Here is a 16,054-nt window from a genome sequence, read left to right on the forward strand (position 1 = left end):
TATATATTTATATTTATTTATTTATTCATTTATGTGGAGGGTATCTTTTTGGTGTTCTTAGCTCCTCTTATATATATATAATGTAGGAAAATATTATTAAAATATATAAGAGCAATTATATTTTTTTTTTTTAATAAGGTCATAATGAAGGTGTAAAATAATATTCAAAGGAAAATAGTACATATATATAAATATATGTGAAAACGAAAAAATTAAAAAAATTAAAAAATTAAAAAAAATTAAAAAAAATTAAAAAATTAAAAAATTAAAAAAAATAATAAAATATAGGATTTTATAAAAACATTTGTAATGATATAGCATTTGACAAATGTACATAAAAAAATAAAAATGTGTTAAATTTGTAAAATATAAATAATATAAAAACCAAACAAAGAGAAAAATATATAAACATATAAATATATATATATATATATATATATATATATATATATATATATATGTGTGTGTTCCCATTTATATATATCGATTTATAAATTTTTTTTTTGTGTGTGTGTATTATATGTTTTTATTTTCATTTAAATTTTTTAAAATGCTAATGCTAACATGATGCTGACAAAGGATGATAAGGAAACAATAGCACACATAGCGACGTTACCAATATTATTTAATAAGACTGCTGATATCATTGCATTTATAATACTTGAAAAAGCTCTTGCTGTAAATAGGAGTCCAAATACGGGTCCAAAATTTTTAGTTCCAAATGTATGAGCAGTTATAGATGGAAATACAGCAAATGTGCCAGCATGACAAAAAAAAATAAGACATACCCATATAGAATATGTTATAATACCATAAAATCCTGACATGGTTAATGTGATTGTTAAGAAACTCATCATAAAACTCATTAATATTAATGTTGTTTTAAAACTTGTAAAGTCACTTATAACTCCCCAAAAAATCCTACCAAAAATATTAAATAGAGAAGATACTGATCCTAATATTGATAAAGATCTATCATCTATTAATAAATAATTCATTCCAAATATCTTCCAAAAAACTTGAGTATATGATATTGCTTGCCAGTTAAAAAATATCATTAACCATATTAATATAAATTCACGATTAATAAATGTATTATTTGCTTCTCTAAATGAAAAATTAGATGTATTTGATAATGTTCTTAAAGAATTAGATAAACCATTAGGCTTATTTGTAAAACTTTTCTCTTCAAAATATAACACTTTATTATTCCTATCATTATAAGCCATGAAATCCTTAGATGTATCACCTGAATCTGCAATCAAATAAGAACCAAAAAACTGAATTATAGCAAAAAATATACCTTCATATATAAACAAATACGGTACCTTATTTAATATATCTAAGTTACTAAAATATTTCTCATCCGAATTTTCTATTTCTGGCATATAATCTGGCATATAATTGTATTTGTTTATGTAATAATTTTGTAGCGGACAAATAATGAACACGGATAGTCCTCTCCCTATGAATATGATACCGCTAATCTGAAAACAAAAGAGAAGGGGGGTGGGCATAAAAAAATATAAATATAAATATAAATGGAATATAAAAAGATATGATAATAAATATGTAAACAACTGCATAATTATATATATATATATATAAATATATGTATATATTATATATATATATATATATCATTTTAATAACAATCTTTAACTCCTTTTATTTCGTTTACAACAAAACAAAAATTAAATATACATACATATATATATACACATATATATATATATATATATATATATATGTATGTTCTTATTTTTTCTTACCACTCCTTTGTAGTCATAGTGCTTTTTCACTGCCACAGATAAAGGAATCGGATAAGCTATTCCACAACCTATTCCACATAATATTCCATATGTCATTAAAAATAAATAAAAATTAAAAACTGTAAAATATGATAATAAAATTCCTAAACACATTAACCATCCACCTAATAAGACACTTATTTGTGGTCCTAAATTCTGATTTAATATTCCTCCAAAAAAACCAAAAAAACATTGAAATAACAATGTCAACACATATATCCAACTACTATCTTTATATTTTACATCAGAACATCCTATTATTTTCATATATGATATTACATATACACTTATATTAGAAAAACAATAAATACTTCCTAAGGTACAATGAATTAAAAAACCTCCTAATATTATTCTATATCTTGATGATAACAATGAATTATTTTCTTTTTTCATTTCTAAATGTTTATTTATATGTACATAATATATATAAGAAATATGTTATACTATGAACTTTACACATACATATATACATACATATATACATACATATATGTATGTATGTATTATGTATGTATTTATTTATATAAGTGTATATTTTATTTTATTTTTTTGATATATATTAAAATTTTGTAATATATATTTTTTTCAACTCTCCTCTTATGCTCTCCAGAAAAAATAAATAAAAATGAAAATACATATACAAATATAATTACACTATGGTTATTGTATTTACTAAAAAAAAAAAAAAAAAAAAAAAATTCTACACTCTTTTATAAACATAATATAAAAAAGAAGGAATACAAATTAGTGGTGGTTTATATATTATATATATATATATATATGTATATTTTTTTTTTTTTTTTTTTTTTTTTTTCCTCATATTTATCTTATTTATTTTTTTTTCATGTGCTGCTCATAAAAAAAAGTATTATTAAAATATGAAAGGTTCATCTCTACCCAACCCCAAAAAAAAAAAAAAAAAAAAAAAAAAAAAAAAGGAAATAATAATAAAACATTAAAAAAAATTAAAATAATATATATATATAATAATATATAATAAATTTAAGGATATAAAAAATTAAATATATATTATATAGGGGAAATAAAAAAAATATAATAAACTCTTCAAGCATATATATTATTATATACTGCAACTTGAAGATTATATATATATATATATATATATATATATTTCGTAGGTGAAATGAAAAAGAGAATTCATATATAATTAAACAAATAATAATATGTATAATTTTTTTATTCTCTTGTTATAAAATGCTTTTTTTAAGTAATGTGTTATTTAGATGTAAGAGTAAAAGGGTTCATATAAATTTAATATCATCATGTGCAAGTAATTATATATACTCCACTTACATTTCTCCAAGTAAATCAAAGTACAGATTATCATTAAGAAAACATGATCCAGTAGTTAATCGACATATGTAAGTTAAAAGAAAAAAGAACAAATATTTACATATACATTATAAGGATATAATATATATATATATATATATATATATATATATATATATATATATTTATATATTGTGCATATTTTATTGTAGAATGTTTTATCAAAAACATATAAAAGCAAAATCAAAAAAAAAACTCACACTACACGGAATTAATTATGCTCGTTTTACAGGTTAGTTTTTTTTTATCAAAAAAAAAAAAAAAAAAAAAAAAATATAATGATGATATATTTATTTTGTATAATAATACATATGTTGTGTTATTTTATTTTTTAGGGAAGAATAAAAATTTAAGACCACTCTTGAAAAGAGTAGAAAAGTCGTACCTCTATGGAAAATTCAACAAATTAATAGACAACACATACAGGTAATCATAAAAGAATAATAATAATAAAAATATATATATATATATTTTTATGTGTGTGTATATTTATCTATGTAATCCTTTTAAAGAAGAAAAAATTAGTGCAAGTATTTGATAACTCAAAATAAATACACATGTTCTTTTTTTTTTTTTTTTTTTTTTTTTTTCCCCATTCTTAAAATTTATATTTTCAGGAGTCTACCAAGAATGAGTTAAGGTTATATATGAACAAAAATAAAATATTTATAGGTACATTGAATGTTAAAAGATTTATAAAACAGGTTCTTTCACATTATCACTATAAGGATATATATATATATTGAAGATATCAAAACATTACTTACATATTTTTTTATAAATATAATTTATATATTTATGTATTCACTCGTATAAATAATCCTTTTTATAATTAAGAAAATAAAAATATATATTTTTTTAATTTTCAAAATGAAGAAATAATTTTATAATGAAAATATATAACGGTAAAAAAAAATATAATATGTTATATAATTTTTTATGTCAAAGTTGTGCTACAAATTAAATAATTTATTTATATATAATATAATATATGTTGTTTTTTCTTCTTTTTTTTTTTTTTATATAATATCTAAAAATATAAAATTTTTTATCAACTTATAATTTTTAATAATTCCTATTAATCTTAAAATTATATGAACATATCAAAATATACACATAATTTGGATATAAATATTATATATTATATATTTATGTATATATTTATAATTTATGTACATATTTATTTTATTATTTATTTATTTATTTTTTTTTTTTTTGTATATAATAAAATATGTAAGTGTCAGTATCAAAAAGGTGAGTGAATGAATTATTAAAAAATAAAATAATATAATAATAAAGCTTATTTTAATATAAAAAAAAAAAAAGGAGTTATTTAACACTATTTATATATATATATATATATATATATATATATGTTTAAGAGTTTATAAAAAAAATTAAATAAAAAATATCCAACTAACATTCTTTCATTTATAATATATAAATATGAACATGTACATATAAATCTACATGTCAAAAAAAAAAATAAAAACGTCAACATTTCCTCTTTATATAATTTAATTTAATATAATGTAATGGATTTTATTAGAAACGTTATTTTGTGATATGAAGAATAAGTGTGTATTTCTAACGAAAGAAATTAATGTGTTTAAATATGTTACAGTAAAGGATCAAATAAGAAAATATATGTCAATATGTAACTCTTTTAATAATAATTGTAATAATAAATTTATGAGGAATTTACATTTCTATCATACCTATGTTCCTACTTTTTATTCCTATTTGAAAAAATTAAAAATAAAAAAAAAATGTTATATATATAATGAGAATAACAACATTGTAGTATATAAAAGACTCATAAGTGTTCATAAAACTATAAAGGAATGTCATCTTAATACAAATGATGTGTTAATAAATATTGAAGAAGGAAAAAATGATAATAATGTATATATAAAGGAAAATAATAAAATGTATAGAAGGAATGATAAGGATAATATAAATAAAAAAAAAAATCATGTAAAAATAAATAATAATAAAACATTAATACAAACAAATGAAGAACATAAAAAATCAAAAATAGAAAATAAGGGGAATGAAAATTCTCATGTTAAAGAAGATGAAATATACTTACATGTTAATAATTTATGTAAAAAAATTTACTACTTAAGTAAAAATAAAATAAAAGATGAAAATCTATGGAAACATTACTTAATACAATATTATAAAGAGAACAAAAATTATGATCATATAAAAATAAAAAATATTTTTATGTTATTATTAGGAATTACAAATAGTAACAAACATATAAAAGACATGATAATTGTTATTAATGAAGAGGAAAAGATAAATGAAAAAATAAAAATAAACAACAAAAAAAAAAACATACAACTTATTAATATTGTTTATAATCATCTAGATATTTTATCAAAAAAAATAAATCAAATGACAAATAATCAATTAAGCATATTTTTATATATTCTTGAAAAATGGAATATGATAGATAATTATAAAGATATTATTAATGAAATTAATTTTAAAATTTTAAACAAAACAAGTTTAAAAAAAGTAAATATAAAATGTTTTTTAAATGTTTTATATATCTATTCAAAAAATTATGAACAAATTGAAAACAACAACAATAATAATAATAATAATAACAATAATAATAATAATATGTGTAAAGAACAAAAGTGTGTTATTACAAAAGATAAAATAAAAATATTTATCAACAAACTTGGAAAACATAAATTTCGTGTAGAAGATATTTTATATCTTCTATCATCTATGCATAAATTAAAAATAAAAAATAAAATCATTTTAAATAATATAATAGAATATTTAAATATAGAAAATGTTATAAAAGATTCAAATTATTTTTTAATCCCATCTTTGTTATTATCATTAGCTAACTTAAATATATATGATCAACAATTATATTTAAATTTTAAAAATATTATAATGGAAAATTATTATTTTTATAATTCCATACATTTTACAAATTTATTTTACTCATTTGCTAAATTTAAACCAGATTATGTACAAGAACTTTTTGAAAAAATCGCTACCCATATAATGATGCACACAAATAATTCTTTTACAGATAATAATGAACCCACACCAAAAACACACATCATTTTAAACGAAAACGAAATAGAAATGAATAACACCCTTAAATTAAAAAATCATAAAAATAATGATATTATTGAAAATATCCAAAAATATCCAATTAATAACAAAATGTGGAATCAAAAAAATAATAATACTTTTAATATATTTCAAATCACAAATATTATAAACTCATGCCTAAAATGTAATTATGTAAATTATGATTTTTTTTCTTATTTACTTAGACAAGGAATTTTATTCATCGATAATTCTGAACCTTTAGATAATTTAATTAATTTTCTTAATTGTATCTCAAAAATTATAAAACGTTTTAATGTCTTTAAACATAAATTATATTTTCATTATGAAAAAAAAAATAACAATCAATGGGAACAAAAAAATTGGCTAGTTCACAATGACCTGACTTGTTCAGGAAAAAATCTTGAAAATTCAAGAAATAAAATAGCTAATTGGAAAAATAAAATAGAGAGTGATAATTTGTATAATAATAATAATAATAATATATATATTAACAATATGATGACAAGTCCTATTTCTTATTATTATGATGAATCATCAAAGGGATATTGTAATTTGTTTCAAATATTGTATGGTTATAATAGTGGTTATAATTTATATACAACTTATAATTCTCTATCTTATGTTGTAAAATATAATGAACAAATGCTTTTAAAAAAAGTTAAAGATACAAAACAATCGGAGGTACCGCATAACTTTGAAATTCATTTGGATAATATAAGTGATAAAATATTAAAAATAATTGAACAAAATTTGAATAATGAAAATATGAAATATATAATTCACAATTTGATGATAAGTTTATCTTTATGTGATATAAAATATTTAAATTTATATGGACTGTGTTTATTTATTCTTAAAGAAAATTATAATTATTTAAGTATAGACAATTTATATTTGTACTTGGAAATATTACATCGAATGAAAATATATAATTATGATATTTTTCACTCAATAATAGAATATATAAATACACATATACATGTATTAGAATCCCAGAAAAAAATGAAAATCTTTTTATTATCATATAATATTTTTCAAAAAATAAACAACCCTGAAGATATGAAAGAAATGTGTGATTTATTTTTAAGTTCAAATAACAAAATTGAGAAAGAAAATGGTAACAATGATTTAATGTTAGGAGAATGCACACATGAGAAAAATCTGTGGAAACTGCCTACAGATATTCAAATAAAGCAAAATTTAATAAACTTAGATAATTTTCAAAAGGATTTATTCTCTAACAGTGATAAATATAATGATAATAATAATATGATGACTAATCATAATAATAATCGTAATATCAATGGACGTGATAAATTTTTTTCTTATAATGAAAATAACATAAAAAAAAGGGGAAAATATTTTAATTTAAAGAATGAAATAATGGTTTTTAAAAAGATAGAGAAAACAGAAACGTTACCATGTACTTTAAATATATATGATTATTTAAATTTTTTATTAATTTTAATTTTTTACCAATGTAATAATAAGATTAAAGAATGTGATGAAAAAATTAATTTGAATTTTTTATTTTCAAAAGATGCAAATGTTATTACAATTCAAAATGGAATGTATAGAAAAAATAATAAAATAGATAATCCTTATGAATCTGTAAAAAATAAACAATATATTTTAGACAAATATTCTGAAATGTTAAAAGAAAATTTATTTAATATTGAATCATCTCTTATTCAATTATTTTCAATAATTGTTAATCTTTTAGAAAAGGGAGAAGATGATGAAGAATTATTTGTAAATCAATTAATGTTTATCTTAGATTTTATAAAAATAATAAATGAGAAAGTTTATATTAGTGTAATGAAGATTATAAAGAAAATGAAAAATTATGATGAAAATATAAAAAGAAAAAATAATTTTACAACATATTCAAATAATAAATATTTTCAATTAAAAAAAGTTGATTTAGAATATATAAATTCAAGTATTAATAATAAAAAAAAAAATACAGATAATGATTTTTTTTTTAATGAATATAATATAAATTATAGATATCAATATCAAAGTGTTCATAAAGCTATACAACTTTTCTCAGATAATATAATAAGATATTCATATAATAAAAAAATAAATAGACATGATAAAAATAATCAATATATTATTAAAGACATGAAAACATTTTATAAATTAGACAAATTTTTAATATCAGATATATTACTTATATTAGAAAAACAAAATAAAGAACAAGTTTTTTATTTCCTTTTATTTTATCCTTTTGAATTAAAACAAACAATCATCCATATAAAAAATAATACATTTTTATTTAATTACAAATATGATGAAAACTTTTTATTTAATATGGAAATATTATTTCTTTATAACTTTTTGAAGAAAAAATTTTCAGAAAAAACATGTTCATTTAGTATTATAGATACTACTCAATTTATTGACTTTTCAAAAAATGAATATATAAATGAGCACACTAATGAGTTTTATGAAAACTTATTTAATAGTACCATAAATGAAAAAATTTAATTATTAAAAAAAAAAAAAAGTAAATAAATGATGACCAAATGTATGTCATATGAAATCCACACATATGTTCATTTATTTATTTATTTGTTCATTTTTTTTTTTTTTTTTTTTTTTTTTTTTTTTTCATTGAAAATAAAAAAGGAGAATATAAAATGTTAAAAATGTTGTAACTGTAAATGTGTATATATAAGGAATAAATTTTTTAAATTAACTAAAACAAACATGTTATATATATATAATATATTATTTTATAAAAACAATGTGTGATAATATTGTTTAAAAAAAAAAAAAAATAAATTTTGTTTGGATACATATATTAGTGTATAAGTTTTCTATTAAAAATATGTTGCATCAATAAATTTGAAAAATACAAATAGACAAAAAAATAATAAAATATAAAATAATATATCCAATGAGAATATGTTTTATAAACAAATTTTGTAGTATTATTTAAAAGTATATATTATACATTATCTGGTTAATTAAGGAAAATACTGTAATCATAAAAAAGAAATATATATATATATATATATATATACATATATTTTTTTATTTATTTATTCTTTTAACTAGTCACTATAATTGTACATATTTTTGCTCATATCTTTAAACACTGGACCTAAATCTCCTGAGTTCGTGTAATTTTCATCATTATCTATATCACTTAAAAGTTCTACTTTTTTTTTCTTATCTAAATATTTATTTTTCATAGAATTGTTTGATAAAGAACGAGATAATGTTTTATTAATTTCTAGAATTTCCTTAGGAGTGTCTTCTATTAAATTATTTGTAAATTCTTTAATTTTATATTTTTTATTTTTTCTTTCACGTTTATAGTTACTTACCAATATAATAAAATCATGAATAACATTGACCCATATATTTCTATCTTTATCTATAGTTTTTAAATATAAATAATTTTCTTTTCTTTCATTTTTTTTCCTGTATTTTATATAAAAGTATTTATGGCTGTACACGTCACTATATACATTAACTACATATTCTAATCTCACATAACCAACTCTGTTTTTATCCATCTATAAAATTAAGGGGCGAAAAAATATACACAAATAAATAATAATATAAAAAATATGCACACATATATATATATGTATATATATGTATATATTTTACCTTTGCGTCAGCTTCTTCGTTATAATAACACCAGTAAAATTTCCCCTTAAAAAAATGTAAGTAAAAGTAATACTTGTTATAAAATCGTTTTATATAAAAATTACTGTGAAGCAAATAACCATTTAAATTTTTGCAGAACAAACGGATTTTATCTTCAAGAGCCAAATTTGATATGTTTTTATATATGGCTATAAAAAAAAAAAAATATATATATATATATATACATATATATATATATGTATACATATGCATTAATTTATTTATGTTATATTCAATAATTATGATATACTCACTTGAGCTAATGTCCGTTTCTTTGATGGCCTCAAAATGTTCCTTGCCCTCATCTATAAGTTTTTCAATTTTTTCATTATTTTTTGTTTGATTTTTTTGAACGGATATAATTGTTTCAATGAAAAGAGAAGTATATATCTGGTCCTCTTTTTTTATACAATCTAAATTAATGTAGTGAAATGATAAACATGCTGTACCAACAATTTGATTTTTATTTGTGATATTAAAATAAACATTGCAAGGAAATAATTTTTTGACTATTTCGCTATATATATGAATTTCAGCTGATCCAAAAAAAGTATTTTTTAAAGTCCCTTTTTTATAAACCTCTAGTCTAAGAGTATTGTTGTTTTGTTTAACAATCATATTTTTTCTTTCCTACAATTGTTCAAAGGGGTAAACAAATAAATAAATATATATATTAAACATACAAATGGTTTATATAATTCCTATGTATTTGTATATTTTTATATTTTTATAATTTTATATTTTTATATTTTTATAATTTTATATTTTTATATTTTTATAAGTCAACATACCTCTATGTGCACCTTATTCTGATACTGCTTGTGGTAATGTGTATAGGCATATCTGTTTCCTATTTTCAAGTGAACTATAAACTTTGCATTATCATCGTCACCGAATTTTAAATTTAAATGATGAATTTGAATTATAACACTGAACGATTCATATTTATGAATGTTCAAAAGACGATATAAGTGGCCTAAATAGGAAAAATAAAATATAGAATAATAAAATAAAAGAATATTAAAAAGATAAAAATGTAAAAATATCAAGGGACAAAAAGACACACACATAAATATATAAACGTAAGCACATATATATATATATATATATATATATATATTTACCTATAGGTTTATTTTCACTAATGTGTGGAAATAACTCACGGTTTCTACATACACATAAAGTACATACTGATGCAAGTAAACAACTACCAAGATATAATATGTTGTGAGTATCTAAATAAAACATAATTAAAACAAATACTTAAAATAAGAGGAAGAACAAAAAAAAAAAAAAATATGACAAAGAAAGAAAGTTTCAAATAATTGTTAACATATTTTATTAAAATCTTTTTTAAATATAAAAAATATAAGTGTTAGAATTAAACAAATTGAAAATAAAAAAAAAAAAGAAAAAAAAAAAAAAAAAATTAAAAATATTGTAAATAATTGTAAATATTGTAAATATTGTAAATATGATAAATATTATAAATTTTGTAAATTTTGTAAATTTTTCATAAGAATTTATTATATCATTTTTTTTTTTAATTATTTATTTATTTTCCTATTATTTCTTATTTTTCTTTTTTTTTTTTTTCTGTTGTTGTAAAAAAGGGAAAAAAAAAAAAAATTAGAATAATAATTCAATGTGTGTGCAAAAAAAAAAAAAAAAAAAAAAAAAAAAAAAAAAAAAGGGAACAAAATGGACGAAGGGAAATTTTTATTTTCCAATAAAAAATGACAATTTATTTAAAATTTTTTTATTATATATTTTTAAAAGAAAAAAAAGAAAAAAACATATATATATATATATTAAATTAATATGATATAAAATATAAAACATTTAGAAGGTAATCCTCGAAAAAAAAAATATATATATATATATAATTAAATAACAAATGTTGCCTTATATACATAATTAATAAGTATAGATTCTTTCTTTAAATCTACACATGTAATTCCTTTAAATATATATATATATACTCATATAGGTATATACATATTTATATTCTTTTAGTGTCCAATAATTTATAATATTTTAAATAAATTCAAAAAATTATTTTTTCTGTTCCAAAAATATTCACATTCAGGTTAAATGAAGAAGAAAAATGATAAGGAAAATTTATTTTATTACTTTATTAAAAAATGAGTAACTTTTAAAAAAATTTTAATATATTATATATATATTAATATATTATATGTATTTGATAAAATGATGTTTTAATATATATATATAATATATATTTATTTATATTTATGTATATTTTATAAATTATGTATTAAATTAACTTAATAATTAAAACCGCTTCTTTTTAATTTTTTTATATTATTCCAAATTAATTCATATAAATTTATATAAATTCATATAAATTCATATATTTTAAATATTAATTCATACTTTTTCCTTTATTAATTTTTTGTTGTTTCTTTTTAAACATTAGCGGTATATAATTCAAATATATATATATGTATTTATATATTTATATGTATATATGTTAGTTTTATAAAGTATTTGTAAAATGCCGCAATTCTTATAAAAATTAAAGAGGTAGTTATATAATATAACATATGTCATAACTTTTGAATATATATGATGATAAGAAAAAATGTAAATAAATATAAAAGATATATTATTTGTATATATGGGACAGCGCAAGAATAATATAACAAAATGTATTTGTAAAGATAAATAGAATTCATAATTACATATATATATATATATATATATATATATATATATATATATGTATATATGCTTGTGTTATTATGAAGGTCAAAATGTGTCTCTATATTATATATATAATAATAAAATGAAATATAAAAAACCTTAACATTGTTATTATTATATTATTTGAATATACATATGTATATATAATATATATATGTAATTTTTTTTTTTTTTTTTTTTTTTTTTTTGTGTGTGTGTACTTTATTTGTTTTATATAATTACCCTTTGTTGTATGCATTATTTTTCTTTTCTTTTCTTTTCTTATCTTTTCTTTTTTTTTATTATATTATTTATTTTATTTTTTTGTTGTTAAGAATGATCGACCTGTTTGATCACTTAAAATCCTTAGGGATAAAAAAAAATAAAGGGAATGCAAAAAATATGATACAATGGTTTATTTTTAGAAAGGACAAAATAATAGATAATGCGGTTGATATAAATGAAGAAACAGTTATTAATATTGATAATGAAAAGAAAAGTGATTTAAGAATATATGTAGATAATGTTGATAGTATAAAATTGGAGATAAAAAAGATTCAAAAGAATGTAGATGAAATATCATGTTTAAAAAATAAAATAAATATTTCTATTACTGTAGAACAAGAAAATGAATTAAGTATAGAATTGAATAAATTTATAAAAGATACAAATGATTTAATTAATATAATAAAAATTGATATACGTAATTTAAGAAAGAAATATGTTTTAAGATCAAAAGAAAATTTTTATATAAAAAAAGCTATATATGATAATCTTATAAATATATTTAAGAAATCATTACATAAGTATCAAGATGTACAAAATATATATCATGATGGAATGAAAGATAAAATAACTAGACATATTAAAATTATGTATCCTAATTATACTGATGAAGATATTAGTAGTTTTTTAAATTATGATGATATAAATACACAAAATTTAGTAAAATGGAAATTACAAGGTCATCAAGATTTAAAAAATGCATTAACTGATGTAGAAACAAAATATAAAGATGTAAAAACATTAGAAAAAAGTGTATGTGATTTACATCAAACAATAATAGAATTATCTGCATTAATAGAAATGAATGATGAAGTTATTGATAATATTTATGATCATGTTAATGATGCTCAATATTTTACAGAAAAAGCAAATGTAGATTTAATCGAAGCTAGAAATATACAAAAAAAAACATCTAAATGGATGTTCTATTTAACAGTGACAATTATAATTATTATACTTATTATTTTCTTTCCAATTATAACAAAAATTATATAAATATGAAATAATATAAATGAATTTTATATTAAAAGGCTTTACATACACATGTATAATTTAACAACATTTCAAGGTGGATACTATTAATGTATATATGGGCACACATATATATAATATATATATATATAATATATATAATATTTATATTTTTTTATTTTCTTTATTTAACATTTTACACATTTGTATATAAATCAAGATAGAGAATCTTCTCTTATTTTTTTTGTTTTTTAGTTTATAAATAAAAATTTCAAACTCTCTAATTTTGTTTAATTAAAAAAAAAAAAAAAAAAAAAAAATTTTTTTTTTTTAAGGTTTTTTATATATACATATTTTTATTTTTTTCCAAATAAATAAAAAAATATAATAAAATAATATGAAAATGGAAGTAAACATATAAAAATATATATACATATATATATAATAATCAAATAATCAGAATTATATAAAAAAAAAAAATTTATGGTAGGATTAAAATTTAAAAAGGTTAATAAAAATACATATATATATATATATATATAACAAATAAATATACAAAAAATAAATAATTTATTGTGGGTGTTGATATATTCAAATAAAATATACAAAAAAATATAAATATAGTACATAAATAAATAAATATATATATATAATATATATATATATATATATATTTTTTTTTTTTTTATTTATTTCATTTTTGGTTTAATAAAAGGGGAAAGCATAAATATCTTTTAAGAATTTTCTTCTTGCATACAAGAATTGTTTTATATATATTAGAATAAGATAAAAGACAACTTGTGTAATTTTGTTTGCAAAAAGTTTAAATAGAATAACAGAAAGATTTGTTATATTGGTTATACCTATATTTGGTAATTTAATTTTGAGTTGTTTTTCCATTTTATTAATTAAAGTGGTTTCAAATTTTTGTTCTATACTCATTTTATCTTGAAATACTCTAAAAAGTGAAACAATATTTTTTTCTAATGATAATTGAAAAAAGGTTTTATATGTATAGAAGATTGCTTTGATTGAATTTTGATCATTAATATAATCTTTTAGAAGATATAATCTAATATTCGTATTAATTGAATTTCTAATTTTTTTGATAGTTTTTATATAAAAATTTATATTGAATACATTATAAAAAAACAAGGGTAATACTTTAAAAGCTGATACATAGAATTTTTCTTTTTTTGTTTCAATTTCATCATTAGAATAGTTATATGGATTAAAATTATCATTATTATAAAACCAACTTCTTTTTTTTCTTCTTACTGATGTATTATTTTTACATAATGGGTCATTTAAAAAACATTCATCTGCAACACGATTTAATTTTCTTTCACATTTTAAAATATATTTATTAAGACTTTTTGAAATTCTTCCACTGTTCCATAAAAACATATTATCAAAAGCAGACAAACTTTTAATAACTTTATTTAAAATATTAATTTTAAACTTGCCGATTAAAACGTTATGAAATTTTTTGAGCGTCCTTAAATAAAAATTTGTTCTTAATATATAAAAGTATGTATAATAATATATAAAATTGGAATGAAATGAATGCATAGTTTTATTAAAAAATAATGGGATATTAATACTACGCTGTTTTTTTACTATGTTATTTAACATATTCAAAAAACGTTTCTTATTATTTGTTATAATATCTTTATAAATTACATTAAAAATATGTTTCTTCTTATTTACATATATCTCATGTAATAAATTATATTTACCTCTTATCAAATTAATTGTTTGTGGAATCTTTAAATTCAATGCAATCCTTTTTAAAAAATTCGGCTGGACCTTCTTTTTTATCGTTTTTGTACGAACAAATGGATTAAAACATCTTACTATTTCTTTTGGTTTTACACATCTTACATCTTGAAATGAAAATATTATTACAATATATATGCAAACTAACTTAAATAAAAAACTTATCTTCATTTTTAATTATCTTCTCCCATCCTTTCTACGTTAATATAATATATACATATATTAAATATATATATATATAATATATTTTTTTTTTTTTTTTTTTTTTTTTCTTTAGGTATTATTAATACAATGCCATTTTTGTACCTTCATTCCCTTTTACCCTAATATTACAAGTCAACATATGAAAATAAAAAACTGACGTTCTATAAAAC

The 16,054-nt window shown here is 17.9% G+C and overlaps 6 protein-coding genes across 6 annotated transcripts; 3 read left to right on the plus strand and 3 right to left on the minus strand.

The window, feature by feature from the left end:
- Window positions 1-545: 545 nt before the first annotated feature.
- PADL01_0209000 (monocarboxylate transporter, putative) lies at window positions 546-2,204 on the minus strand (the record flags this gene model as incomplete). The annotated part of the gene is made up of 2 exons (XM_028681870.1): window positions 546-1,487; window positions 1,773-2,204. The coding sequence occupies 2 exons, from the start codon at window positions 2,202-2,204 to the stop codon at window positions 546-548; spliced, it is 1,374 nt and encodes a 457-aa protein (XP_028536333.1).
- An 822-nt stretch (window positions 2,205-3,026) lies between these two features.
- PADL01_0209100 (50S ribosomal protein L33, putative) lies at window positions 3,027-3,803 on the plus strand (the record flags this gene model as incomplete). The annotated part of the gene is made up of 4 exons (XM_028681881.1): window positions 3,027-3,193; window positions 3,317-3,396; window positions 3,500-3,590; window positions 3,782-3,803. The coding sequence occupies 4 exons, from the start codon at window positions 3,027-3,029 to the stop codon at window positions 3,801-3,803; spliced, it is 360 nt and encodes a 119-aa protein (XP_028536334.1).
- Window positions 3,804-4,730: 927 nt separating this feature from the next.
- On the plus strand, window positions 4,731-8,765 carry PADL01_0209200 (conserved Plasmodium protein, unknown function; the record flags this gene model as incomplete). Its single annotated transcript, XM_028681893.1, has 1 exon — window positions 4,731-8,765. The coding sequence occupies one exon, from the start codon at window positions 4,731-4,733 to the stop codon at window positions 8,763-8,765; it is 4,035 nt and encodes a 1,344-aa protein (XP_028536335.1).
- Window positions 8,766-9,334: 569 nt separating this feature from the next.
- Window positions 9,335-11,186, minus strand: PADL01_0209300 (conserved Plasmodium protein, unknown function; the record flags this gene model as incomplete). Its single annotated transcript, XM_028681904.1, has 5 exons — window positions 9,335-9,802; window positions 9,900-10,087; window positions 10,193-10,568; window positions 10,730-10,914; window positions 11,063-11,186. The coding sequence occupies 5 exons, from the start codon at window positions 11,184-11,186 to the stop codon at window positions 9,335-9,337; spliced, it is 1,341 nt and encodes a 446-aa protein (XP_028536336.1).
- Window positions 11,187-12,980: 1,794 nt separating this feature from the next.
- Window positions 12,981-13,925, plus strand: PADL01_0209400 (syntaxin, Qa-SNARE family; the record flags this gene model as incomplete). Its single annotated transcript, XM_028681915.1, has 1 exon — window positions 12,981-13,925. One exon carries the CDS (start codon window positions 12,981-12,983, stop codon window positions 13,923-13,925), a length of 945 nt encoding a protein of 314 aa, XP_028536337.1.
- Window positions 13,926-14,606: 681 nt separating this feature from the next.
- Window positions 14,607-15,851, minus strand: PADL01_0209500 (conserved Plasmodium protein, unknown function; the record flags this gene model as incomplete). Its single annotated transcript, XM_028681926.1, has 1 exon — window positions 14,607-15,851. One exon carries the CDS (start codon window positions 15,849-15,851, stop codon window positions 14,607-14,609), a length of 1,245 nt encoding a protein of 414 aa, XP_028536338.1.
- Between the last annotated feature and the right edge of the window lie 203 nt (window positions 15,852-16,054).

Source organism: Plasmodium sp. gorilla clade G2, assembly GCF_900097015.1.
Source record: "Plasmodium sp. gorilla clade G2 genome assembly, chromosome: 2".
In the NCBI taxonomy this organism is placed as follows: Eukaryota; Apicomplexa; class Aconoidasida; order Haemosporida; family Plasmodiidae; genus Plasmodium; species Plasmodium adleri (nom. inval.).